This window comes from Ptychodera flava, chromosome 10 (genome assembly GCF_041260155.1).
Source record: "Ptychodera flava strain L36383 chromosome 10, AS_Pfla_20210202, whole genome shotgun sequence".
Lineage (NCBI taxonomy): Eukaryota > Metazoa > Hemichordata > Enteropneusta > Ptychoderidae > Ptychodera > Ptychodera flava.
The window spans coordinates 37,027,704-37,055,546 of record NC_091937.1 but is presented as its reverse complement, the minus strand read 5'-3'; the positions used below and the strand labels follow the sequence as shown (position 1 = coordinate 37,055,546).

The following is a 27,843-nucleotide window of genomic DNA, read 5'->3' as shown; positions in this document are numbered from 1 at the left end:
TTGGAGCAAGTCTACGGTAAATTCTAAACTGGTTGGGAGTCTGTTAATTATCTCGTTGAAGTTCGAACATTGCTTGTGTAACATCATAAACACCATTAATATAAAAGTGTCTTCTTTTTTATTTGACAGCAAGGACAATTAGAGACACTGACAGAAGATGCAGTGACAGTCACCCTGTATCTGTTCAGAAGATCGCTTTAGTGCAGAATTTGGTGTGAGGAAGGTGTTTTTCACCAGGGTAAGTTAATATCTGGGAAGTGCTCATAGTGTTATTGCAAGCACTGGCAATGAATCGATCTATCCAGATGATGAATAATGAACAAACCTTGCGTTCGTAAACCGCACATCAAAAGGCTTTCATGGTTTGGCCATGACATGTTTTGTTACGTGAAAACACCGCTGTTTAGGGCTACTGAAATAGCCTTCAGTCAGTGCTCCAGGTTTATTGAGATTTCTTAACCTTCTTAACCTTTTAGTCGTCACTTGCATTTCCGAGAGCCACTGCCATCAACTTGAGATAGCCCTGGCCATAACAATGTGATTTATGATCAGTGACTCAGCGGTACAGCTTACTTCTACCTGAATCGCTAACCGATCCGTCCATGCTAACTTCAGCGACCTTCACGCTAGCTCCAAGGGGAACCTTTGATCGCAGTACTTCATCGTAAAACGTGACCGTAAAATACAGGACCTTGTATACTTGAAGATCACGCATTGACCAAGGTAAGTGAAGCAACTGTTGACATTCGGATGCATTTAAAGTGGTACTTAGAGCGACATTTTTTATTTTTGTGTTTCTCATCTCCCGAACCACCGTAAATTTCAGCTCCGACATGAAAATAAAAAACTTACCTCGAAACTAATGTAAGTTCCAAACTGTTGCTAAATTTTTCCACAGCGAAGCCTTAAGCCATTTTTTCTGCACATTAAATCAATAATAAAAATCAGGTGTCACATTGTGGTCTGAGAGTAAGTTTTCGGTTTTCTGTAAACTTTTGAGCAATGTGGTAAAAACTTCAAATGCTACAAATGCTAATACATGTATAATATAATCACATCGATAATGCACCTTACACCTATGGAGGCTGTGTTGACAAGCTGAATTGTGGATGTTTCAGAGTGCTTCGGAAAATAGAACAAGAACTTGCCGTCAACATACAAAACGAAAGTAGTAACAAAATCATCTAAGTGACCGCTGCTGTCTCTTTAACTTACCCAAAACAGCAAATTCGAATTCGTGGAAGATGAGGAGAGAATCAGCGTCAAGTGGACGGTAAGACGTTATGTTAGATGCAGTCAGTCAAGCTCGACCCTGAAAACAAATAGATGGAGGAAAACCGATGGTTCCCCGAACTTACATATCACCCACAGGGTGACGTGAAGCAAAAAATCTTCACATCCTTTAGATGATATCTTTATGATATCTGTGATGTAGTTTCTAAGACAGTCCCTCTATGTGTTTTCCATAGATTCTTTAAAAAGACTATCGACCGTCTCCTCTCTCTTTACTATATCTGCCAATGACAGCCTCTGATCACGTGACCAAACAATGTTGTTAACATTAGTCCATAAATTTTTTATTGACTGACTGATTTAATATCCTAATAAGGTCAACCGGTATCTCATCATATTGTGTTTATGGACAAACAGCAGCGTGTCTTCAAGTGACCAGGGGCTGCAAAATACAGTTCTGTATTGGGAGTCACATCACAGATACCATCAAAAAGATATAATATTATCAGATTTGTATACCGAGACAATAATAATTAACACTCTTTGCATAAATTACTACCATTGTGTTTAAAATGGTTGTAAAAGAGAGAGAGTTACACCGAGGAGATAGGATTCCTCAATCACATAGATGTTGACGGATATTTACAAATACATCTAGTTTTCTCTATGCAAACATGATGATGGTTGTTTCAATGAACTGATTTCATAAATATGATCAGTCATACTTTAAGATAATCACTTTGACTAAATAAAAAATGAGCATTCGTTATAAATATGCCAGGGGAAACTACAGAAACAAATCAACCAAGAACTTAAAGTTAAAAAAGGCCGCCGGAGCGCCAGTCCTGTGTTAAAACTGACGGTAACATTTTCGATTTTCACAAAAATTTCGATTTTCACAAAATTAAGTCGATGAAAACTTTACTTACTCGATGAGCTTAAAAATGAGCCCCTACAAGTCTCTCTCTCTCTCTCTCTCTCTCTCTCTCTCTCTCTCTCCTCTCTCTCTCTCTCTCTCTCTCTCTCTCTCTCTCTCTCTCTCTCTCTCTCTCTCTCTCTCAGCCCGTTCCCAACAATAGTTATCCTCCCTAGTAGCTGGTTGATCATCTTAGTGTTGGACTATACAAATGCCCCTTGAGATGACGAAATTTTTATACTGACCACACAAAGAACACCGTTGATCAGTATTTGTCCTTTCAATATCATTTCTGGTTGGTACCATCTAAAAATGTATATAGTCAGGGGTTTCAAGGGAAATTTTAAACTATTCTTGCTCTTGCTTTAAACTATTCCTGTATGTGTATGGCTGAGATTGACCATCTGAACTGCCTCCTTACAGTGGTAAATATTGACAGAACCAAGCCTCCACGCCGAAATCCACGAGCCCGGCTTATAGTTTGCTTCTTCGGCGTCGGCGCACTCCAGAAGCCATAAATAAGCGTTATCAATATATACGAGCTTGGATCAATGGCCCTGTACTATGCCAGCAACGTTTTTGTTTGTTTGTTTTTAGCGTAGATTGGGGCACGCTGAAATGCCCACTCCCATAAGCGTTGATTTCCCTATCGGTGTGTTCATACACCTGAAACGCTCAGAGCGACGGTGAAACTCTAAGTGCAGAAGCCAGCGTACATTTCTCCTTCGTTAAAGTTTCAAAGCTGGATTAAGGTTAGCTTTGAGGTAAGTCAATTAGCTGTGTACTGACGATCATGACGTACTCCTTGATATATTACATGTGAACGATTTCGAAATTAGCAGGTCGTCCGGTGACTTGGTATGTGCCGGCCGGTTGGAAGCTTGGCTTTATTTATCGTGGCCCCTGGCAACACGTTGAGCTGCTGTTTGCAACAGCTCGCGGATATCTTCAATTTTTGTCGTTTTCCTGAGGTGCGGAGACGAAAAAATATGCCCCTAATAATGTCTTGAACACGAATCGCTGTATACGAACCCTGGTTGCCCGTGAAAAGTTCAAAATCAGAGAGAGAGATCACAATATACCATTGACTTCCGGCAGGACACATCGATATAAAGATAAAAATTAGGTTAAATTAGCTTATACTTCTCACATGGAATCTTTTAATAACTCTCTTTAATTTCATAGTCAATGATAAAATTTAGGATTATAAATTTTAGGGAAAGAGAAGCAAAGTACTTCTAAAATGTGAAATAGACATTGTATATAGTAGGCGCCGCCGTCATTCAGTGTCCCACAATCCATCAGTAGTGATAGGTTATTACGGCAAGTTGGTAGCGGAAACCTTTGAAAATAGAACACTGTGACACCGATATCATAGTTAGTTGGTAAACATTCAATGGATAAAATTGCGATGAAGAGTTAGTTTAAACCTGTGTCCCTTCATACTATCAGTGTATGTCAAAACGAACCCCATTTTACCCACATGATTCACTGTGACCTCATCAAAACTATTTACATGTGTCCCACTTTGACGCCGTACACATCGACAAAGATAAGGCAAACCTAACGAGCTTATGGTATGGCACTATCTGTAATGTTTACACCCTTTCATTTTTCTCAAATGTTTGAAAAGGTCATATGGACGCATTACGAACATTTGCGGTCCATGCAAAGATTCGACCCTGTCAAATTTAAAAACTTTCATTCTCGAAAATGAAGCTGACAAGCTTTCTTTGCTCAAGGAAATGTTAAACTATGCATTATCTTTCAAGGGCACGAATGCATATGAAATGTAACTGATCATATGCATTATTACATCGGTATATTGCCCAAAGTTTACCGACAATTCCCATTCAAAATGGCCGCCATTCAGCGTAACACAAACATAAATTTTCGATCTTCATAAAAACAAGATGGTTATAAAAGTATTCTCTCAATACATTATTTCAAAATAAGCCAAAACAACTTACAGACAAGACAATGACTTTCATATTCTGTTCATCGGCTACATTCTATTTCCCAACAAAAATACTTTCAGTTTATTTTTCGTTAGAATTTTTCAATGGCTTGCTTGCCAAGTAGCAAAAGGGAGAAAGTAGCCGAATAGAGAACACACTATGTAATATGTCCTACCAAATATTGGATAGTTAAGTTAAAGTCATGCAAGGAAATGTTTATATTCGCAAAGATGGTCAAGTTCTATGAAAGATATGGAGATTTTACTGAGAAAAATTATATCTGTGTCACTCATAATGACAGCAGACTTAACTATGACTTGATGAAGTGAACATTCATTAGCCACTGTATGTCTCTCAAATTTGACAATTTTGAACCAACACTAACGGGCTTGGGATGCTAGCAGGGCACGCTTACCCACTCGGGCACCTGATATTGCCACTTGCTAAAAGTAGTTGAGGATGGTCCTAGTTGTAAATAAATGTCTCTTTTACCCACTAATATTTTACCTCGGATGGAAACGATTATTGACACTTTTGGCGTCAAATTGTCTGGTAAAGATAGTGAGTATCGTTACTGTTACAAGAGAAGGAGACAAGGCCAGAACAAAGATCCAAATAAGCCGTATTTACAGGGCTGTAAGAGCGTTTTATAAAATTATCAAATGACGGGCAAAATGAATCCTGCTTTATTTCACTCATACTGCCCTCCCCGACAACGTGATATTTTACAGGATGCTAGCCAGCTTCATTTCGACGACTTACAAGGGTATTGTTGATTGTCAACGTTTTAAGTATTGAAGGGCGACAAATTTGAACTAGTGTTTACCTATCGAATCTGCCGATGCTACCTTTGGTTGCCAATGTCACCCTGATCATGTTAAAACGTCATATGAGTAGGAACCTGATTCTTTCTGTAGTCATTTCCACTTTGATAGCTTTTGTGGCATGTATTGGCAGTATTGCTTTCCCTTGGGACACGTTCACAACGAAATGATGGTAGCAAGATTGCGTGCTGACGTGAGTATTATGATTTAGGAATGCGAAACTACTTTCACCGTTTGTGCCGCTTTCTCATCGAATTGTATGTACCCATATCACTCCCTGAACTGAACTAAAACTCGCCATGTCATCGACAATATCACCGAAATGCTGTTTGAAAATATCCAAAGAGATCCGTTGACGTCGATAAGATGACAAATGCTTAAATGATATGAAGAGTTCCCAAGTCAATTTTATTGTCAATTGGGTATGTATGATAACGCGCAGCCATAATTAGACACACAGTGTAATTGCTTGTTTCACAACTTACCAAGTTACGTTCCCAAGACTCGACAAAAATTCAAAGCTTTTGAAGTTCCAACGGTTTTTTCTCTTTGTGTTTACCGTTGTCGTTTTATGACATGGGGGGGGGGGGGGTGTGAAAGCCAGTATAATAAAAGCAACGTGAAAAATCGTTTATTGCGAATACTGAGCAACGGTCTATGATCGAAAGGTATTTGTTCCAAATGTTGCTGTAAACACAGTGAATGGGGACTATACAAAGAGGCTGCCATCGCTTTCAAGGGCCTCAAAAAATGCTATTCACAAGGAACGTGCGGGTTGTCGATAAAATCCGAATTGACAAGAAAGCTGCATAAACAAATAAACACTCCAGAGAACCTGTAAAGTTGTTAAAGTATTTGGGTGTCGCCTCAACCTTTGCAATACTTATCTGACTCCAACTCCAACCTGCGATGTATGGGCTATAAAGTCCTCATTAAAGGGGTTGTCGAAATTCCTGTCCGCAAGGTAAACTTTATATCGTTAATCTCTCTGTTGTATAAGTAGTCTCAACAGATAAAACTGGCCGGTATTTGCCTCTCATTTGGTGGTCAAGGAAGCGGGGCCGAGCTAATAGAATGATTAACATGATTGACGCATTTAGGATTCAGAGAACAATGTAGAGGGCGCTGTGATCGACATCTGAATCAAGATCACACCCCTCCGGAGTACTTTGATGGTACAGCCCACTTCTAGTACGACATAAAATCATTGATTCGACTGGCGATTAATATAATATAATATTAATCCCGTAATGTGTATATGAGAGTATACATGTACGTACTCATCCCAACGCTTGTCAAGAGTTGGCTATCGCCAAAGAAATGTAATCAATTATATGTTTATCGACCGTCACAGTGTGTCAGCACGGTTTATTCAGAAATCCTCGTTAATAATTCACGCCTTGAAGTTACACCGACACTCTAGGGACCCCGAGGAGACAGGCCAGTGATACAGTTTCCATAGTGATTGAGGTTGTCGCACTATTGTCTCAGAGGCGAGTCACAGGGGAGTGTAGGAAGTTCGGATATAAATCTTGTTGATGGTATCTGTGATACTTCCAATGAAGATGTTTTTTCTATCAACTGTCTCTCTCCTTTACTGAACACTTTAAATGCCACCCGTGATATTTTCATAAGGAACTGTTGCGACTGTTGCCGAGTGACAAACTTGTGATTTGGAACATGTCCACTGGCCGTATTTAATGGCAATTTCAACGCAACGATGCCGCGATCGATGGCAGAATGTGGAGAGAATGATTTTCTAAGGGTTAAACAAGGGCCATTAAAATCTTGTTGATCATTATTGTCGGTGAAATTACCATTTTGATATTGTAAGAGAAACTTGTAAAACGTGTTAGAGGAGCGGAAACTTTGAAAATTCACAATTAATTGATTTGCCTAACCAAATTTCACGTGGATCATTTGTACTGACAAACTAAAATAAAATTTGTATATCATTAAAGTCTAGTAGAACTTCCCCCAAATCCTAAATTCAACGGTATCGATCAATGTTGTGTCTGGTTAGTTATAACGGAAGCGTACTTGCAAAACACATCAGATCATCCAAGAACTTGAAATGCATACATTGCATGGTTTTCGCTGAAGTTTCCCTCAAAACGCCTTCAATCTCTTGTAATTCTAATTGCGACATTAATATTGGTCTACTGCACTTCAAAGTCACGGCCAAGCAATATCGCTAGCACATGGAACACAAAGTGAGTGGAATGAGTTGTACACTGAATAAAGAAACCTGGCTAATGTTCCCCTTTAATTTTTTCCGAAAGTCAGATTGCGATAGATAGAAGCCAGCAAAGATATTTTCGTCTCCATGATCACATCAGCCGATATATCCAGTGCTTAAAGTCGCAGCCGACATATTGTTTCATTGTATGGACTTGTATTTTTGGTTAATGTGTTCGTTTCGTCTGAAAAGGTTTTCACTTTCGCGTCTACAAGCTGCTTCAAAAAGTCCACCATCGGCTGGTAAAAACAGGTCGGTTCACCGGAACCACGCGGTTAAATACGTCTTTCCGGTACCTTTACCTAGTAACCCTCCGGCCCTAAACTCTTTGTCTCATTGTGAATATTCATACATGAGTTTGACGACTTTAGCTAGTTTTTGATGAGTCGAACTAAAATAAAAATAAAGTTAAAAAAGTTCCCGACCGAACTACCTGTTTCTGTAGGGCTTGTTTGGCGCCTAATGTGTTTCCTCAAGTTTACTTAGACCGTCGCGGATACAGAATTGTCGTTACGATCATGCCCTGTCGTTTTATGACAAGTCATACTTTCAGTGTATTTTCGAAAGTTACTTTCTAATATTTTTGCATTCCTGCTTTTTGTTTATCGGCGAAAACTCAAGATGAAAATTGTGGGTTAGTAGGGCGAGGGCCATCAATGTTTGAAATGGTCGCTTCAGATTGCATTTGATTTCGGTATTGTTTAGAATCAAAGCATTTGCGCTAGTTGCGCTTGCATTTAGTTGTATTTAGAAGGGTGAACTTACCGCTCGTGAAATGATACACAGTTTGATCAGCAGTAAACAATCTTGTGTCAAAGGTGTCTACTTCCGACTTCCTGCTTTACGCACGCCTGTCTTTTTACATCTGCATGGATCGACTTCACTCCACGAGTGCAGAGCCGTGTTTGATCATAAAACAGTCACTGAAAAACCTGTGATATTGGTCTTGGAATCTTCCCCAGCCATTGAAAGCTATTCTTGGTGGTTACAGTAAGGATTTACTGCATCTGGTTGGAATTTCATAATTTCTGAATAAGTATCCTGGACGTTTCACCCCTGTCTTTCTTTAGGTCATGGCACAGCGAAACATAGACAGTCTATGTTCCTCTGTGGTCATGGGTACATGGCGAGATGTTGACTGACTGCTTCAATTGCCTGTAATTTCGACACGGTAGATCATTTCACATTTGCATTAGCTAGATAATAAGCAAACAGACATACACCTATACGTATACATGTACATAACAGACAGACAGACAGAAGACAGACAGACAGACAGACAAACAAACAAACAACAAACAAACAAACAAACAGACAGACAAACAAACAAACAGAAAGAAAGATAGACAGTCACATAAGTATACATGTAAGTATATGCGTATACACAGTATTCATTGGTATGAGTTGCACGTTCATACCTACATGCTTATATGTACCCGCGTGGAGCTTGGTAGCTCCACGGTACACGTAAGTATGGTATTGAAGTTCCATGCACGTATGCAACATTCCGGATGCACAAAGGAACGGACATTCAAAAAAGTCAACTAGAACCGTAAAATGTGTACAAAGATTCATGAACACAAATAAAAAGACGATTTATGACATTCGTCATATCAAACTTATATCAAATATCAAAACCACCGAAAATGAACACCCGCAAGTCAAATGTCAGGAACTTGACAATGAATGCACTAGGCTTCGACAAGAACGTCACGCATACGCAATAGTACACCTGTCCAAAATGATGCTATTTCAGAGCAATTATCCCACAATCCAATTCAAGATGACATCAATCGTAGTCATTCTTCTCGACAACCACCTGCACAAACTGAGAACATTGAAAAATCCCGCGAAGAATCAGACAACTCCAATAAGGTATTGCTCATTGGAGATTCTCTTTACGTAACATAACACCAACAACGAATCTACTAGTTGTGAGAACTCTTCCAGGTGCAACAATCGACGGTTTGCGTCACTACATCAGAGCAAATTACTCACGTGAGAACCCCTTTCAAAAAGTCATTCTTGAAATAGGGGGAAACGATTGCTCATCAAGTCAGTCAACGGAAAGCAACGTAGCAAGTTACTCGCAACTCATCGATGAAATAGTTCTTAGTATCATCCCAAGAATTTACGACTCTGACCCAAGCCTTCTCCCGAAAATTGACCACGTCAACCGAGAAATGTCTCTCCTGTGTGCAAAAGACGACTCTTCATCTACGTTTGTGGACATTGACACTAACTTTCGGTACAATGATGGTACAGTCGACACATCTCTACTTCTACGTGATGGTGTTCACCTTACTTATACAGGGTGCGACAGATTCGTCTCAAATGCCAACCTGACAAACTATTGTTATACCAAAAGAAAACCAAACCAAAGAAAAAGATTTTCAACGAAATATGCACACAACAAGAACGAGGGTAACCGTTACTATAATAGGCTCAACTCTGATGGACATCGACATCCTCAACAAGTGAAACAACGAGAAATAAGATGCAATTTTTGTAGTGAAGACGGCCATGTTCAAAGGGTATGTAGATATGGTACTGCTATCTACTGTTGGTTATGCGGTTTCCCGGGCCAAGCTCTGCACTGCACCTATCGCCACCGCGGAGATTAGAATCAAGCCAAGGAAGGTAAAGCCGCTGGCGCTCCCAATGTAACTACGCCAAAGACTAAGCTTCCAAATAGTCTGAAAATAGGATACTGGAACATTCAGCATTTATCTAACAAACTTGATCAGATCACGCACTATCTGAATTTTGACTCGACTACCTTACATAGATATTATGTTTTTAGCCGAAACTTTTCTTGACCATAATAACTCAACTGTTGATTTTTCTATTCCTGGGTTTTTAACTTAAAGGAAATATAGAAATGGAAAACGCGGAGGAGGTCTACTGGCCTATATTACACCAAATATGGTTTATATACAAGAAGACATGATTTAGAATCTGATGATTTGGAAATTATGTGGCTGGAAATCAAACCACTTAAATGCACTTCTTTTTTAGTCGCTGGTATTTACAGACCACCAATTACTCCTCATAGTATCGATGTTCAGATTGAACAAAATTTTGAGTGTGGGTTTTTCTCTGGCAAAGAACTTTACATTTTAGGCAATTTTAATATCGACGCTCTATCTCCTGCAGCAAAAAACACTACCTCTATCAGTCTCTTTTTAACTTGAATTTATATCAACTCATTACCGAACCTACAAGGCCTATCTCAAAAACATGCATTGACCATTTTACGTCTCAAATAACGAAAATATTTCTACGGTTGTCATCTCAAAAATTGGTATGTGATCAGATCATTGTCCAATCATAGTTATCAGGAAAAGAAAGTGTAATTACGTCCGTATGTCTAATCATACTGTGGTAAAGTTTCGCTCCTTTGCCCATTTTCAACATGGTTCTTCTACGCGATCTTATCTCAGCTCCATGGCGTCTAATTGACTTTGCTAGTAATGTCAATGTTGCTATGAGAGTTTGGGCCCTGATTTTCGATAGAATTTCTGACTTACACGCCCCATTTGTCGAAAAACGTGTTAAACAGTTTAGACAACCGGGTTGGATGAACGAAGATGTACTAAATGCTATGCGTAAAAGGGATAACCTTTTGAAGCTCTCGAAACGTGATGCTAGCAAACTTGCCAATTACAGACTGGAAAGGAACAAAGTTGTTCATCTAATCAACAAAACAAAGAAGGCTTATTTTATTCAAGAACTTTCAAGCAAATGCTCAACCCAAACGGCAGTTTGGAATATTTACAATAACATAATAAAACCAGTGGAACATAAATCTCTATAGTTGTTAACAATGCTATGATCACAGGCCCCTCTGCAAATGCCTTCAATCACCATTTCGTGAATATTTCAAAAACGTTTAACATTTCAACAGATAAGAATATCGACTTTTCCTCTTTAGCTGATACTCTGAGAGATAAAGTCCCTGAAAATTCATTCCGTATTCCACATATATCTGAAGACTTTGTCACAAAATGTTATTGGATGCTAAATCGACAGGTACTGATAATATCAATGCAAAGTTATTGCGTTATGGTGCCTCAGTTATTTCACCGTCCCTTACAAATGTGTTGAATGCTAGTATTGACAATGCAGTCTTTCCATCCACTTTTAAATGTGCTCGAGTAACTCCTATTTATAAGGGTAACGGTAGTGTGAACGAGATGTCAAATTATAGGCCAATTTCAATCTTACCAGCTGTATCAAAAGTGATTGAAAATCATGTACACAATAAGTTATATGAATTTTTGTCTGATAGAGACCTTCTTTACGACAAGCAGTCAGGATTCAGAAAGAATCATTCTTGTCAAACTGCCCTTCTCCGTATTTGTGATGAATTATTAGAAAATACAGACGCAGGACGCCTCTCTGGTATAATGTTCCTGGATCTTTCTAAAGCTTTCGATCTTGTAGATCAGAAATATCTTAGTTAAGAAATTATCTTTAAATGGTTTACATAGAGATGTAATAAATTGGTTCAATTCATATTTGTCAGACCGATCTCAAATTGTTTGCCACATGGGCAAACTCTCAGATATGGAAAAGATAAGTATTGGTGTTCCTCAAGTATCCATTTTAGGTCCTCTTCTCTTCACAATCTTTATGAATGACTTGCCACTCTCGTTACAAAATTCAAATCTTGATATGTATGCTGACGATTAGACCCTTCTAAGGACGGGAGCCTCAATCTCCCATGTAAATCGTTCACTTCAAAATGAAGTTACTCCTATTTCCAATTGGGTAAAGGTCAATGGCATCAGCGAACGTAAAACAAACGTAATGCTAGGCTCTCGGCAAAAACTATACAATGCTGAGACACTGGAGAACGCTCTTGATATATCGATTAATGAACATCAAATATCTTGTGTTCCTTTTAAAAACATCTTTGGAGTAACTTTAGATAATGTAATGTCTTGGGATAACCATATTGATAAGGTCTGCATTTCATTGAGTAAGAGAATAGGCCTACTTCGACGTTTGTACAAATTCATTCCTCTCCACCCCAGAAAAACTTTGTACTTCGGTTTGATACAATCAGCATTAGACTATTGCTGTGTTGTATGGGGAATTACGACTGCCAAGAATATTGACAGAGTGTATAAATTACAGAAGAGAGCGCTTAGAGTTCTTCTCGATGCTGATTTTACGACTTCAACTGATTTCATTTTTGAGCTTGCTGATGTTTTATCTATCAAGCAACGTATTTTTTACTTTACCTGTATTTTAACATATAAATGTATCATGAATTTAGCGCCACCTTATCTTATAGAAGCAATCGTTCCACTCAGAAATGTTCATGATTATCACACACGTGCAGCTTCCACTTTGAAATTGCTTCTTCCGAAATTCCGCACTGCAAGTGGACAGAGAACGTTTCCTATGCGTGCTGCAGAACACTAGAATTCATTACCAGACACTATAAGATGTAGCACTGATCTTAATGTTTTTAAAAGTCAATTAAAATTTTTATCCTGGCAAATGTAGAAAAATAACTTTTTATGTTGCTTTTTGCGCAGTTGTATTTTTTAGTCCTTACAGTTAGACTTTAACTTTTATTTTTTGCTGTTATTGTTAAATGTCTTATCTTTTTAAAGGTTGTTTATGTAAGAAAGAACATCTCTTAACATGCTTGCCACGGCGATGTGAACAAACTGATTTTGTTCACGATGGAATTAATCACTGCAATAGTTCTAACGCTGATGCTTGCCGTTTTGATCCACTTTGGATTTCAAGCATGGAAGAAAAGAATGCTCTCGAAAATGATGTGAGTAGTTGAATTTTCTGAAACGAGTAGACCCATATGTAGGTAGGTAGGTAGGTAGGTAGGTAGGTAGGTAGGTATGTAGGCAGGTATTAGGTAGGTAGGTAGGTAGGTAGGTAGGTAGGTAGGTAGGTATGTAGGCAGGTGTGTGTTTGTTCGCGAGTGTGTAAGGATGAATGGATGAATGGATAGATGTGTGTGTACACATTCGTTCTTAGATGTATCCTATGTACGTCTGTGAGTGATAAAATATATATATGCATACATATTACGCAATTGTATTATGATACATCATGGATACTCATATTACACAGAAATTGTTCTCCACTTGTAAGATGCTGCATGGGAGATAAAACGCCCATCGTTAACCTCGAGGAATCTTATGTGAGAAATGCTACAGAATAGAAACAGTAAACACTTAAGTTTGTAAAAATAACTTAGTCAGCTTATATATAGGAGTTGACACTACTAGTTTTATGATATAACACGATTGGAACTAATTTAGGAGAATTGGATCTCATAACAGTGAAATTTTATCCAAATTGTTAAGTGCCTTACAGCAATATTACAAATAACCCATGAAAACAAGTTTATTGCAAAAAAGAAAAATAGATGACCTTACATTATGCTGATTAAAAAAACATTAATACTATATCGAATTATCCCCAAATAGTTCCAATCGTTTTATATTAAACCAGTTAAATATTTTCTCGCTTGGTTTCCTCTCTCTTTCCTCTCTTGAAGGGCCCGGCACATGAAGCCTGGCCTGTTTACTCTTAATGAGTACGAAGAATATGCAAGAAAACATCTGCCTCGACACATATTTTCTTACTTCACGGACGGGGCAGGTGATCAAAGCACAATGAGGCGAAATAAGGCAGCCTTTAATAGGTATGTGAGTCACGTGATTGGTTTCAATTTCAATACTTTATCTCGCCAAATGTGGTATGATTTCAACGTAAAAGGGACAAAGTCGCTCGTTTTTTGAGCTTTTCCATGAATATTTTTGATACGAAGAGTAATTTGTGTTTTTTGATTTCGTAAACCACGCCGAAATACTGGTCAGCTGTGCACAATCTAAACTCTGCTTTCAGCCAGACCAGATTAAACATTCAGTTGAGCATTTTATGGTCTGTACCAAAATAAAATAAAGTTATTGTGCAACTCTTACCATGCATGGCTGAAAGTTCACTGTCACATTGAGTTTGGATCTTATGCAAGCTTTTGTCATGAAATCCTATTTGGCAGTGGCTTTCATATAGATAATAGAATTTTTCCCGTATATTGTAGCAATGTTTATCCGTCATGGGAAAGCAAGGAGAAATAGGAAAAAAATCATTTTTCTGGTCTACTACAAGTGAAAACATTTATTTTCATTCAGAAAGGGGTAATTCGACACATTTTAAACTATATACCGTCTTCATTTGTACACTATGCAAGTATTCCGTGTTTTCTTGATATCACAAAAAAGTGAGCACGATCGGCTTTGTTCTTTTAAGGTAGCGAATGTCTCAAAACTTTTCAATATTTTTCTGGTCTACGACTTGTTTGGGTTCATTTCAAAACTCTTTGAGTCAGAAAAATTCCCATCGTCTTAATAAAATTTTCCGAATAGCGTTAACATAGGTATTCCATTTTTAATTTCAAAAATCAGAATTGTCAGTACTTTGTGTCTCTAGTTCCTAACTTCGCACGATGACCCCTTGAATCATATTTCTTTTATTGGTAAGATAATGGTTGAACGTTTCATTAAGAAATGTTAGAGCAAAAGTTTAAGTCTTTCACTGTCGAGGCACATGACTACCTTCAATAACGGTTTGCCAAAAAGGGATAAACTATACAGGCAGACTCAACCTTCAGACACGGTCTTGAGGTAGGGGGATGCTTTTGGATATCGAGTTCCTCTGACAAGCACTTAGAAATTCCAGAAAACACAGTTGTAATACTGTCATTTTTCGAGTAATATAAACAATGTCACGTTTTCGACCTGCTGGTTTACCATATTCAAGATCTTTTCCATGACCCATTTTTTGTCTGTAACATTTAACAACAGGTACTATCTGCAACAGCGAGTACTGACAGACATTGGAACTCCGGATCTGTCGACGACTGTGCTTGGTAACAAGGTTGCCATACCACTGGGATTCAGTCCAGTTCTGAGAAAAAATTGGGCTTGGAAAAAAGGAGATCTTTGCTCAGCCGAAGGTAAGAATCGACAGGTGTTTGTCTGGAGTGACGACATAAATATAACAGTTTTGAACATACACCCTTGAACTTAGTAGGCACCCCGGGGCAGTGGTTAGTGCACTCCCTCACCTTTGAAAGATGGTGAGTTCGAGACCCGGTAGGTCCAGAGTAATGGACGCACTCTGTCGGAGGATGGTGAGTTCGAGACCATATTGTGCCCATCGAGCACGATTTTGTGCCCTTCAAGGGAGAAGGTAACTCCCCGCACCGGGCGGTCTCTCTCTCTCTCTCTCTCTCTCTCTCTCTCTCTCTCTCTCTCTTACGGAAACCGTTCTTCGGTGCGAGCTACTTATACGTTATAAAACTCTCCTATTGTCATTTTCTGAGACTGTTCACTGATGAGAGCCACTCATAATACGACATTAAACTATCGTATAATACCTTATAAAACTTTCATATTATCGTTTCCTAGGATCTTTCCTTGTTTTGACTGACTTATGTTACGATATTTAATTATCATATCATTGTCGTTTTCTGAAATCGTTCCCTGACGAGAACCGTGCCCCAATACGAGCGATTCCTAGTGCGATTCATGCTGCAGGACATATCTGCTTCAAGGCACTTTACACCTCATTGCAATTTGGTAGTTTACGGACGCCTAATCCTGCAATTTGACGTTAGCCGCTGGATGATAGATTGATGAAAATTTCAAAATATTAAAAACTGAATTTGCATTTGCTATGTAGGCCGGTATATTACCACATTGATCAGTGATATTAGGGTTAACTCGGGTATCTGAGAACCTAACATGATCAAGAAACCAAATGAAAATATATCTCTCTTTCCGAAAACAAGAGAAAATCTACTTGTTTTTACATGAAAGTATTCATTTTTATCAAAATCGGGCTTAATACAAATGATAAAATTTCTTATTAAAAACCAAAGTTTAGCACTGCAATTGTTTTTCATTCAGGTACAGCTCAAAGTCAAATGTCGATTTGAGGTTTTACTTTTCATCTTGTTCAATTTTTCCCTGAAAATATAAAAGTATTACAATTTTTCTAGGATATTCAGTTTTTTTTATAAAAATGTCCAAAAGGCCCGGTTTTCGGAAAGTTGGAATTCTGTTTTGTTGTGTTAGGGACTGGACACAAATTACAGGGGGGGCGGTGTTTTTTGGGGTGGGTCGCCATTTTTCGCGCAAGCATTTTTGAAGGGTCATAAAATTTTGTGCAAGCCTATGGGGGAGGGTCACCTTTTTATGCATCAAAGCTGAAATTGCATGTGCACGTATTAAAGAATATGGAATACCGAAAAAAGAAAAAATGCCTCCTGGCACTTTCATTTTCTGTCATTTCCATTTTCGGCGCGCCCTTCGGGCGCAAGTTTAAGGGTATAATAAACAATGTATTGATGATCCAAGCAGCCACATTGATTTAAGTTGTCATGATTTCTACTTATCCAACTCCTCTATTGTACATATAAACTGTCCCCTATAATGACGCTTTCAATAACAATTTGGGAGATCACTTATTTGATATCATTCTCCCATTGACAATACATTGGGTATAGGTCGGTGTCAAATGTTCATGAAGCTGTATGTACATTTTTCATTTTTTGAGGACATTGACAGAATACAAACTATTCAGAATAGTGCAAAATGTCATCAATAACAACTGGAAGCTTCAGGTCGAACAACTTTTGAACAACAATTTAGGATCAGATAACCTATGAGTTATTTGTAGTTTCCTCATAGCCTACAATGTATAGTGAATCAACATTCGGTGAAATTCCAAAATCAAATTTCTTGCACAACCATAGACTTGAAACCACTGTAGTCTAGTCATGAACATTAATACTAATAATTAGGTGTACATAAATGCACAGATTTACCTAGTTTTGTATTGGAAAAAAAATATTCATAGTTTCATCATAGGCTGCCATGCATAGTGAATCGACATTTCAGTGAAATTCCAAAATCAAATTTCTTGCACAACCATAGACTTGAAACCACTGTAGTCCAGTCATGAACATTAATACTAATAATTAGGTGTACATAAATGCACAGATTTACCTAGTTTTGTATTGGGAAAAAAATATTCATGGTTTCATCATAGGCCGCCGTGCATAGTGAATCGACATTTCAGTGAAATTCCAAAATCAAATTTCTTGCACAACCATAGGCTGCCATGCATAGTGAATCGACATTATCGATGAAATCTAAAAATTGCATTTTTTGTACATGCATGCACTTTCTACCTGCCACTTCAAGCAAAGTACATTTACATGAATTATCACACACATATGATTTGATATTTTTTGGACAAAGCGTTATATCGACCGCGTTATATTTGCCTTCCTTTTGGGAGGGGACTTCAAAAGTATAGCAAGTCAGAAGGAGATCTTGAACACATTACGGGTTTGTTGGGGGGGGGAATATTGAGTAACAGGGGAGGGTCATTTATTTTCATGCACGGATAATGGGGAGGGTCACTAATTTTTGTGCATGAACTTTTGAAGGGTCACTATTTTTGATGCAGCCGTGGTTCGAAAAACACCGGCCCCCCCCCTGTAATTTATGTCCAGTCCCTTAACACGAGCGATTTGTATGATGGTAAATTTGTTTTAGTTGGCATGTAATGTACATAACATCTGCCACGGCATGCGCACTAATACATGTATGTCGACGTTTTGTTTTTCTATGCCATTCGCATCTTCACATACATGCGTACTAAGCAGATAGAAGCTAAACTTTGACTCGTTACATTCTGGAGTAGCTTAGACCCTTCATATGGTAAACGAAAGGTGGGGTTTTTTACAGGTTTGTTTTTGGACAGCCAGTTCACTATTAGGTCTCACTTTTGATAAAATGACCCGAACTCGATACCCCGTGTCACTTAGTCTTGAATTTGCTACAGGTGTACCCGGACAGTTCAAAGTATAAAGTACAAATGCTATTATTTTTACGGGGGTTCAAAAGTGGACAATTCTTTACACGATATGTCAACAGTCTACAGTTTCTATAACATTTAGAGGTCAAAAGTGCTTATTTGGGGTCAAAACTTTATCTTTATTTCCTTGATGAATAGCCTACAGGAGGCCGAGAAAGGGTCAAACCCACGGGATACATAAGGGAGCTTTCAGTAATTACAAGGGGGTGGGCCGGGGGAATTTCGCGCACACCTGTACCGTAAATTGTGAACCTCCCCCTATCCTCCTGTCTAAAATGTGACCCTCCCCCTTGTCCGACATTCTAAAACTTGACCCTCCCCCAACCACTGCGGTATTCTCCCCAGGAATGACTGAAAGAGTATCAGCTAATTTACATAACAATTGGTTCAATTGTTATGTTAGGGACAAATTACAGAGGGGAAGGCTGGTGTTTTTTGAGGGACAGTCACAATTTATCACGCAAGAATTTTTGAAGAGATACGGTATTTCATACATTTGAGGGAGGGTCACCATATTTTGTGCAACTATAAGAAGGCAAGATGTGGCTGATTTAGTGCTTTATCCAAAAATATCAAATCATAATACATGGAGTCCACCAGGCAAATTATTGACAATTTTACCCCACAAAACATGCTATATCTCTATATTATATATGTTCGATAATGTATTTAAATGTACTTGGCTTGAATTGGGAAGTAAAATGTGCATTTGTGTACAAGAAATTGATTTCTGAATTTCATCTAAAAAGTTGGTTCACTATCCATGGTGTCTATGATGAAACTATGAACAATTTTTTCCAATTCAAAAATAGGTAAATCTGTGCATTTATGTATGCTGGATTATTTACATTATTGTTCTTGATTAGACTAGAGTGGTTACAAGTCCATGGTTGTGCAAGAAATTTGATTTTGGAATTTCACCGAAATGTCGATTCACTATGCATGGGGGTCTATGATGAAAATAGGAATAATTTTTTTCCAGTACAAAATTAGATAAATCTGTGCATTTATGTATGCTGGATTATTTACATTATTGTTCTTGATTAGACTAGAGTGGTTACAAGTCCATGGTTGTGCAAGAAATTTGATTTTGGAATTTCACCGAAATGTCGATTCACTATGCATGGGGGTCTATGATGAAAATAGGAAAAAAATTTCCAGTACAAAATTAGATAAATCTGTGCATTTATGTATGCTGGATTATTTACATTATTGTTCTTGATTAGACTAGAGTGGTTACAAGTCCATGGTTGTGCAAGAAATTTGATTTTGGAATTTCACCGAAATGTCGATTCACTATGCATGGGGGTCTACGATGAAAATAGGAAAAATTAGATAAATCTGTGTATTTATGTATGCTGGATTATTTACATTATTGTTCTTGATTAGACTAGAGTGGTTACAAGTCCATTGTTGTGCAAGAAATTTGATTTTGGAATTCACCGAAATGTTGATTCACTATGCATGGGGGTCTATGATGAAACTATGAATAATTTGTTTTCCAATACAAAACTTGGTTAATCTGTGCATGTATGTGCGCTTGATTATTTATATTAATGTTTTCGATTAAACTAGAGTGGTTATAAGTCCATGGTTGTGCAGGAAATTTGATTTTGGAATTTCACTGAAAAGTTGATTTACTGTACATGGTCTATGAGTGAACTATGCACAATTTTTTTCAAATATAAAACTAACAATATCTTTGCATTTACGTACATTTGATAATTGATATACACTTTTCCACCTATTGCATACGTTTTTGTCTCTTGTCGTTTATCAGTTTTAACTGTTCAAGGTGTGTAATGTAGGATACCACTGCATCTTCTTTGCTTGTGAAACTTGTGGATAATGTGTACGTATTTTGTTGGTGATTTCCCTTTTCAGGAAATATCACACGGACAATCAAAGTTTTGGCCATAAAATCAGCTTCTGCCAAAAGTGACCCTCCCCCCAAGATAGGTTTATAAAAAGTGACCCTCCCCCTTGAACTGTTTTCAAAAAAGTGACCCTCCCCCAATTCCCCCGGCCCACCCCCCTGTAATTACTGAAGGCTCCCTAAGTATATCTCTTTTCTTGGACAGAGCCCCACCCCTCGCCCGGCCCTCCTCCCCCGCTGACAAGAGCGTGTAGCGTGTTTCAAATATACTTTAATGTTTATATTTGAACACTTTCTCAGCTGCCGGTAAGCATGGCATTTGCGACGTGGTACCCGTCTATTCGGAAAGCAGTATGGAAGAAATAGCAGCGTGTAACCCACAGGGACTACGATGGTTACAGATCTATATCTGTAAAGACGAAAGCATCATGGCCGCCTTGGTAAGACGCGCAGAGGCTGCTGGGTACAAGGCAATAGTGGTGTCCATAGACTGCCACTGGAAACGATTTGTGTACAGCGACTGGAAGAACATGATTTTCAAGTATTTGATTAAAACTTCACATGGCAACTTCAACGGCGAGAATTTCATCAAGGCATACTCACAGGTAATTTAATCCCTGTTGGAGGAGAGGAATACAACAGAACAAACAGTCATCGATTTGTGATCGGCGCTTTGTCGAAATCTTTTAGATTTTTGATTAGATATAGATCTCGTTTATTTACAATATCAACGTTCGATAATATTTTCATATTTGTTTGATACTCCATGTCACTAAGTCTTGAATTTGGTGCAGGTGTACCCGAACAGTTCAAAAGTACAAAGTACAAACGATAATATTTTTTTATGTTAGATTGATTGTTTCAAATCACGGAGGAAGAATGACGGAATCGCCGCCGGCTTCTGTTGGTCTTCGTATTTTCTGTCCATTAATCTATTTTTCCTGTGTGTGCACTTACAAATACATTTTGATTGTTTGTCCTAAAATGCATCGTATACGAAGTATTAACATAACCCGTATGTGGTCGTAAAACTTGAAGGAAGATTGTACAACTGAACTGCATTAAACTCATCTTCATGTACGATTATCCATCGTAAACAAGAATGAAAGTTTTGCCAGATATAAGCTTTAATCGAGAAATATACTCAACGAACGGCAAACATAAAATATTTCAGACGATGACAGTCAAAGAGATGGTTTCCCTTGTTACGAACTTCTTACAGTAAAGTTTGGTTTCCCAAAGTACTTTATAGATCCGAGGTTTTCTTGCTTTTCACAGAATGTAGCAGAGCGTGCAAGTTGGAAGTCAATCACACGACTGACCCAGATGACAAAGTTGCCGATCGTCGTAAAGGGCGTTATGTCAGCGGACGATGCCGTACTTGCGGCTCAGTGTGGTGTCAAGGGGGTTATTGTTTCAAATCACGGAGGAAGAATGATGGAATCGCTGCCGGCTTCGGTTGGTCTTCACATTTTCTGTCCAATAAATTTTCCATCTTAGTTCCGTCGTTTGTTGGGGTGCCTGTGTGTGCACTTTCCTGTCATTCTATGTCAGCTGGTGTGTCTGTCTGTCCATCTGTCTGTGTCTTCCCGTGTCTATACATATATCAGTATTCATTCGTCCGTCCGTCTACCTATACCTAAATGCATAATCTGTCTATCCATTCTTCCATCCATCCATCTATCTGTCTGTCTGTCTGTTCACCTATCTATCTATCTATCTATCTATCTATCTATCTATCTATCTATCTATCTATCTATCTATCTATCTATCTATCTATCTATCTATCTATCTATCTATCTTCTATCCACCTGTCTATCTATCTATCTATCTATCTATCTATCTATCTATCTATCTATCTATCTATCTATCTATCTATCTATCTATCTATCTATCTATCTATCTATCTATCTGTCTATCTATCTATCTATCTATCTATCTATCTGTCTATCTGTCTATCTATCTATCTATCTATCTATCTATCTATCTATCTATCTATCTATCTATCTATCTATCTATCTATCTATCTATCTATCTATCTACCTATCCATCTATCTATCTATCTATCTATCTGACGGCATATCTTATTGATACATTCCCCGCCTGTTCATCGCGCTATCTACCTACTTGACCGTACCCGTCTGAGGAGATAGATATCTACCTGTCTGTGTGTCAATATCTACACTGTTTTGATTTTAGATTGAAGTGTTGAATGAAGTTGTCACGGCAGTCCGTGATAAACTCGAAGTGTACATCGACGGTGGAGTCCGCAGTGGAACGGACATCATCAAAGCGTTGGCCCTTGGTGCTAAAGCTTGTTTCATTGGACGACCAGTGCTTTATGGACTGTGCTTCAAGGTAACATTGACAAGGTCTTGTTTTCCCATTTCGTTTGTGGTGAGAGGATATGACACCTATAGGACAGCAGCTACGATCTTGAAATGCGTTGATGATAATGTAGTTTGTGAACCTTAAACACTCTTCCGAACCACAGACAAGCCGTTTTCATGACCTCTACTTGACCTTACATTACTTTTTGGTATTAGGCCAAAAAATAAATGAATAAATATATAAATAAATAAATAATAAATAAATTGTGTTGTTCCGATAACATGGTTTTCAAAAATAGGGCAGGGTAGGTTTCCAAAAATATTTTTATTTTTATATATGCACTTTTCAGGGGTTCAGGGCGATCAAACACTGGCCACAACATTCCCAGAAAAACGTATCATACATATAAAAGGAATAAAAACATAAAAGACGTCCTCGTTCAAGCAAAAATCAAATGCCAGGTAATGAACACGTGATTGTACGGATTTTTCTTTCTATTTTTACTTCCGTTTTTACGTAGCTCTAAAAAGTTTAGGGTCGGCAGGCAAAAAATAGGGTAGGTCGGGTTATCGGAACAGCACAATATTTTTCTTTGGCCTTAAGTAATCAACATTTAACACCGTGTAGAGACGAGAATACAAGTTTTACTTGCAAATTAGGTTATCATAACAATTCTCTGAAAAAACTAACATAGTTGGCTGTGAGATACGGATTCATACCAACAAAAGTAACCCGATGTAATTTCATGTAGGAGTCACGAAGGCTGAAAAGTCTTCAAGTTGAAAATGATATTTGTCATGGTAGATGATTAACATGGCAGCAAAAGTTTAAATACCATCTTTTGAGGCGCGTTCGTATGTACTTTGATGAGATTAGGTTAAAAAAGCATACATCGCTTAGTTTGTATGGTCAATTATCACCGAGTTGCATTGTGGGTTTGGGTTTATTTCTTCTAATCAAAGGTTTCGTCCAATATTTAACTCATTTACGTTATATCAACATTTTTATCCAAGGGAGAAGAGGGTGTCTCGCAGATCTTATCCTTATTGAGAGAAGACTTAGAACGCGTTATGCTGTGTACAGGTATGAACTCAATGCTTTTTCAAGGATAACCACGCCTGAATCAATATGTATGAGAGAATTTCCGCATTGTTGAATAAACAAATCAAATTTAGTAATAACACATTGGGCTGAAGTACGTCACTACGCGAAAGATAATTGGACAAATGAGCCTTTATGACGTCAACGTTTAACACCAAAGTCGATCTTTTGTTTATTGCTGGTCGTTCTTTTTCCTTATTTCAGGCTGCGCATCCGTAACAGGAATAACTCCATCAGTCATAAGGGACAGACACGCACCTCGCTCCTCAAGCAACGTTGATTGCAAATGTTTTCTTTCTCCAGCGTCGCACGAGTAATTTCAGCGGTAACCCTGGGCTCGTCATTATTTTATAGATGACAGTATCTCCATACCTTCAAACAGTACCTTCACAGGGACCGTGCCTCAAGGAAACTTTGAATGCAACTTTAGAGTGATATCTAAAAATATTGCCGGTTATATAGTTTAAAAGCGCCACATTTGACCATTGCTTCTTTATTTTGTAACTTTCCACAGATTAATCAGAGTTATATTTTGATTTGTTCTATTATTCATATTTAGCTGTGTTAAAACTTATAAAATGTGTATAACTTCGCCAACATTCCATGTTTTTGTAAAACAAAGATTAAGGAGACAAAGTCTCCGTGTCTGTCATTATTGCTGTCAATTATAATTCGCTAGTATTGTCAGCCATTATTGGCGATGAACCATGACACAGAGGTTTACAAACTTTACCTTTTGACTACTCTTCCAAACAGAATTTTTAAAATGGGTGACGTAATTTCCGGTGAATACAACGCAATATGTTAATGAAGCAATGGCAGATGAGACAGCATGCGAACCTGACGAAAATAATATTTGGCACCGTTTACGACTTGTTAGCATTTCTTGAGTAGACGATCTGTTTCGGTTTTGTCGATCTAAAACTCAGTGACTTCGTACCTTAATCTTTTGAGTAGCAATGTCCTCTTCAGAGGAAAAAACAGCAATGCTTTATCATTAATTCTTCAAGGGCCTAGGGCGTCACGTCTGCGCACGTGTGACTCGTCTGTTTGCGAACATTGTATTTCTAAAGTTACGTTTGGTTAAAGCACCTCGAAATAGCCACAATATTTAAATATCCAAATGGATAACACCGAAAGTATTTTTTATGAATTTTAATCTCCTCAAACGTAGATTTGTATCATCTCTTTTGCTCGCATTCGACCGAAAGAACCTTTGACCGAATGATGACTGAGGCCCTTTAATGATGTATTCGATGACGTCACAGCAGTAATAACGCACAACTGAAAATCTGCTTGTCTTCGCTTTAGTCATAATGAATAATGAGAAAGCCCAAAAATAACATTAAAATACAAAACTGTTGGTCTTGGTATTGTCAAGCTTGACGTAGAAAGTTGATTTCTATGATTAATATTTGTATTTGTTTTGTTGTTTTTTATTTGTCTTCATATTCTTTGTACTAGTAGCTGAGTGTACATGACAAAGATAGCGACCGACCAGTTTACAATGACAAATGTGCTTAATCCCTTAATTAGTGTAACCATTTTAACGAACGACAACTTAGTCTTTGAATGTTTGCAACTCGGCTGCTGAGCATAATATATTCGATTTTATGTTGTATCCGGATATTACGTATGGTAGTGACAGTGCATTATTGGGGACAAGTGGGGAGTACATTGTTGTTTTACTATGGTTAAGGGTTCAGTAGCAACACAGCAAAATCTTTGCTTAAAGTTTAGGAGTTCATACATCTTGTGAATTTTGCTGTTTCTAAAACTGCTATCATTAAAAGCGGTAAACTTGTCAGGTGGCTTTTAATCGACAATAATTGGGAGAGAAGCTTTGCCATTCATCCATATTAATGCAGCACTTACGTTTGCCTGTTCTCTATCAGAGCCATCCATGTCATATTGTACAGCAAGAAATGAAAAATCATTTTGTTATCTCCAAACACTGACTCGAGATAAAAGATACTATATGGAGATATTATCTCATTATCTTTAGATATTATCTCGTCATCTCGAGATACCAACGCGAGATAACAAAATACCTACTCCAGATAACAAGATATTTTAAAACTAATTTCTAACTTTACGAAAGAGAATCGATGGTGTTTTTTAGTTAATGTTCTGCCGGTTTTGCCCGTTGCACCCTCTAGTTGTAGTAACGCCTACACTGAAACTAACATACCGTGGAATAAATTGAATTTTGCTCGGCTATAGGAAATGAAAAGTAATTTTTCCTGCGTGCCGTCTTCGATTGTGAGAGAAATAACGTTTTCTTTGAAACTACACTTGACAAGGGGACTTCGCTTACAATCAGCTATAGATCACACTCCAAGAAGATTTGGCAGATTGTTCACATTGGACAAGAAACGATTTCCTAAGTATCCGTTTTGGTGTGCTTCTGTAAAACGTATTACACAAGATACCTGAGTGATCTTAAATCACGTGACATTGTACTTGCAACTGCTTATAACGAGTGTAATGTTCACCGATAAAGAAGTTTCCCGAACCTTTATGTATGGTGCGGATTGAAACGAGTGCCCTCAACGACGGCGCTGATCACAAAAGCGTACTAACGATGTTTATTGATATGTACTTGTGAAAGGTGTATTTTGTTTGATGACTGTATACATTAGATCAAATAAACATAAAACGAGGTTTGATTGTTATTTGATTCTCTTATTTAGTTACATCTGATGGTCCTGGAATCCCTTTTACTACCGTTGGAAAACTGTTAGCGCTTTAATGCTTGTCAAACCTATCGAGTATTACTTGAATGAAGGCTACATTACGGAATACTATACTATGTCACACGCAAAAACTTAAAGGGCAACTCACTCCAAGTCATGAATCCTCATGATCATTTGATTTAATTTCCCAGAGTGCTTCGCACATACAAATTTTCGTACCAGTAGTATAATAACCGTGATAGATAGATGACTCACACTGGATGATCGTTAGGATTTTCCAACAACAACCTTATGCAGCAAATCGTGAATCATTAAAAGCTGACGTGTGTCATCAAGAATGCTACGTTAAAGTTGGAGTGTACGCTGCACCACCATTACAAGAGTCTATTCTGGATTGGTTGGGTTTGAAATCAGTGGCTTTCACAGAAATTCTCCCTGTCGTCCTCAGACGTTGATGTTTTTCGGTGAAAATGCACCCCAGCGAATTCATCTTCTTCCAGCGCCGAATGCTTCAATAGTACCTGCTCGTGTCGATAAGCAGGGCTAATCATATCTATCGTTACAAAATCTTAGTAAGTATAGACTCGCTTTCGAGGCGCATACTGCCTTAAACCCATGATAGGAAGCAATGTTCATGGATTTATAGACAGTTGGTAGCATATACGTCTTTATTATAGGTATGTCACCGATTTAAGCAAAGATATAGCCCAACCGTTCCCAAGGGTGAATTTTTACTGTATGTTACGGAAAGGGCATGATAGTGTGTCGTCCCACCGGAACGCTCGTCCCTCCAACTTGGCAGTGCTTGACAGACAAAGCGGCATATGGTGGCTCATCGAATTCCCGTCGGCGATCCGAGCAATCCCTAAATTTAGATGAAGAATGCTCTCAGCTTGAGCAAAAATCCCTTTTTGACGTTTCACGCCAGAATTTCAATTTCCTATTATGACATAATAGCAATAAACCACCACAGCAACGGGTATACCACTCGATTTTGACCACTTCACTTCATATATGCACTCGCAATATCATTCGTGAGCAAGTGTTGTGGACTGATCAAAATAATACCGTCTCTGGATGTGGTTTTTATTGTTTAAATATCACCCAAACAGAACAAGGGTTCCGTAACAGATTCACCAACTCAACAAATATAAAAATATATTTTACTAGCTAAGGGTTTTGTAGACTGACTATTCCACGAAGCACACTTTTTCTCGATAAATTTCTGATATTACGATTCAATAACAAAGGCTTATGCAAAAACACGCTATTTTGACAAGTGTAATGCAGTTCAACATAATTTGAAAAGTAGAACAAGAACCGATATTTTCAAAAAAAAGAGAGAAATTATGAAAAAAGACATCAAAGTTACAGCTAATTGAGTCTTTCTTAACTTCAGAGTTGTATTGGAAAACTACAGAATATTTACGATATCCATGTTATTAATGAATTTATCAAGATAACTATTGACTCTATTGTCGCATATTGGTCATCAGTAACATCATTAATATTAAGAAATGTTTACAAGTATTTCCAATTTATACGTGCGATAACAAGTAACAACGATTTGCATTTTTGAATCGAAACCAGAAGCACATTGTAAGTTTAATAAATTAGTCAATTTGTATCAAATAATCAATCAAAACATTTTAGAAATCAAGAGAAAAGTCAAAGCAATGTGTTCATGTAATTTTGTATTTAACTTAATTGGCGTCCTTTCTTCATTTGAACGCGACA

At 37.9% G+C, this 27,843-nt stretch overlaps 1 protein-coding gene across 5 annotated transcripts; it reads left to right on the top strand.

The window, feature by feature from the left end:
• Positions 1-132: 132 nt before the first annotated feature.
• Positions 133-26,084, top strand: LOC139142686 (2-Hydroxyacid oxidase 1-like). 5 transcript variants are annotated; one of them, XM_070712746.1, is made up of 10 exons: positions 133-238; positions 477-723; positions 12,798-12,967; positions 13,709-13,855; positions 15,018-15,169; positions 20,279-20,583; positions 21,257-21,436; positions 22,178-22,336; positions 23,323-23,392; positions 23,615-26,078. In XM_070712746.1, exons 3-10 carry the CDS (start codon positions 12,870-12,872, stop codon positions 23,725-23,727), a joined length of 1,224 nt encoding a protein of 407 aa, XP_070568847.1. In that variant the 5' UTR covers positions 133-238; positions 477-723; positions 12,798-12,869; the 3' UTR covers positions 23,728-26,078. The 5 variants fall into 5 exon arrangements, with proteins under 5 accessions (XP_070568847.1, XP_070568846.1, XP_070568845.1 ...); XM_070712745.1 differs by lacking the exon at positions 133-238 and adding an exon at positions 1,225-1,273 and having other exon boundaries at positions 403-723; XM_070712744.1 differs by lacking the exon at positions 133-238 and having other exon boundaries at positions 403-723.
• Positions 26,085-27,843: the final 1,759 nt, after the last annotated feature.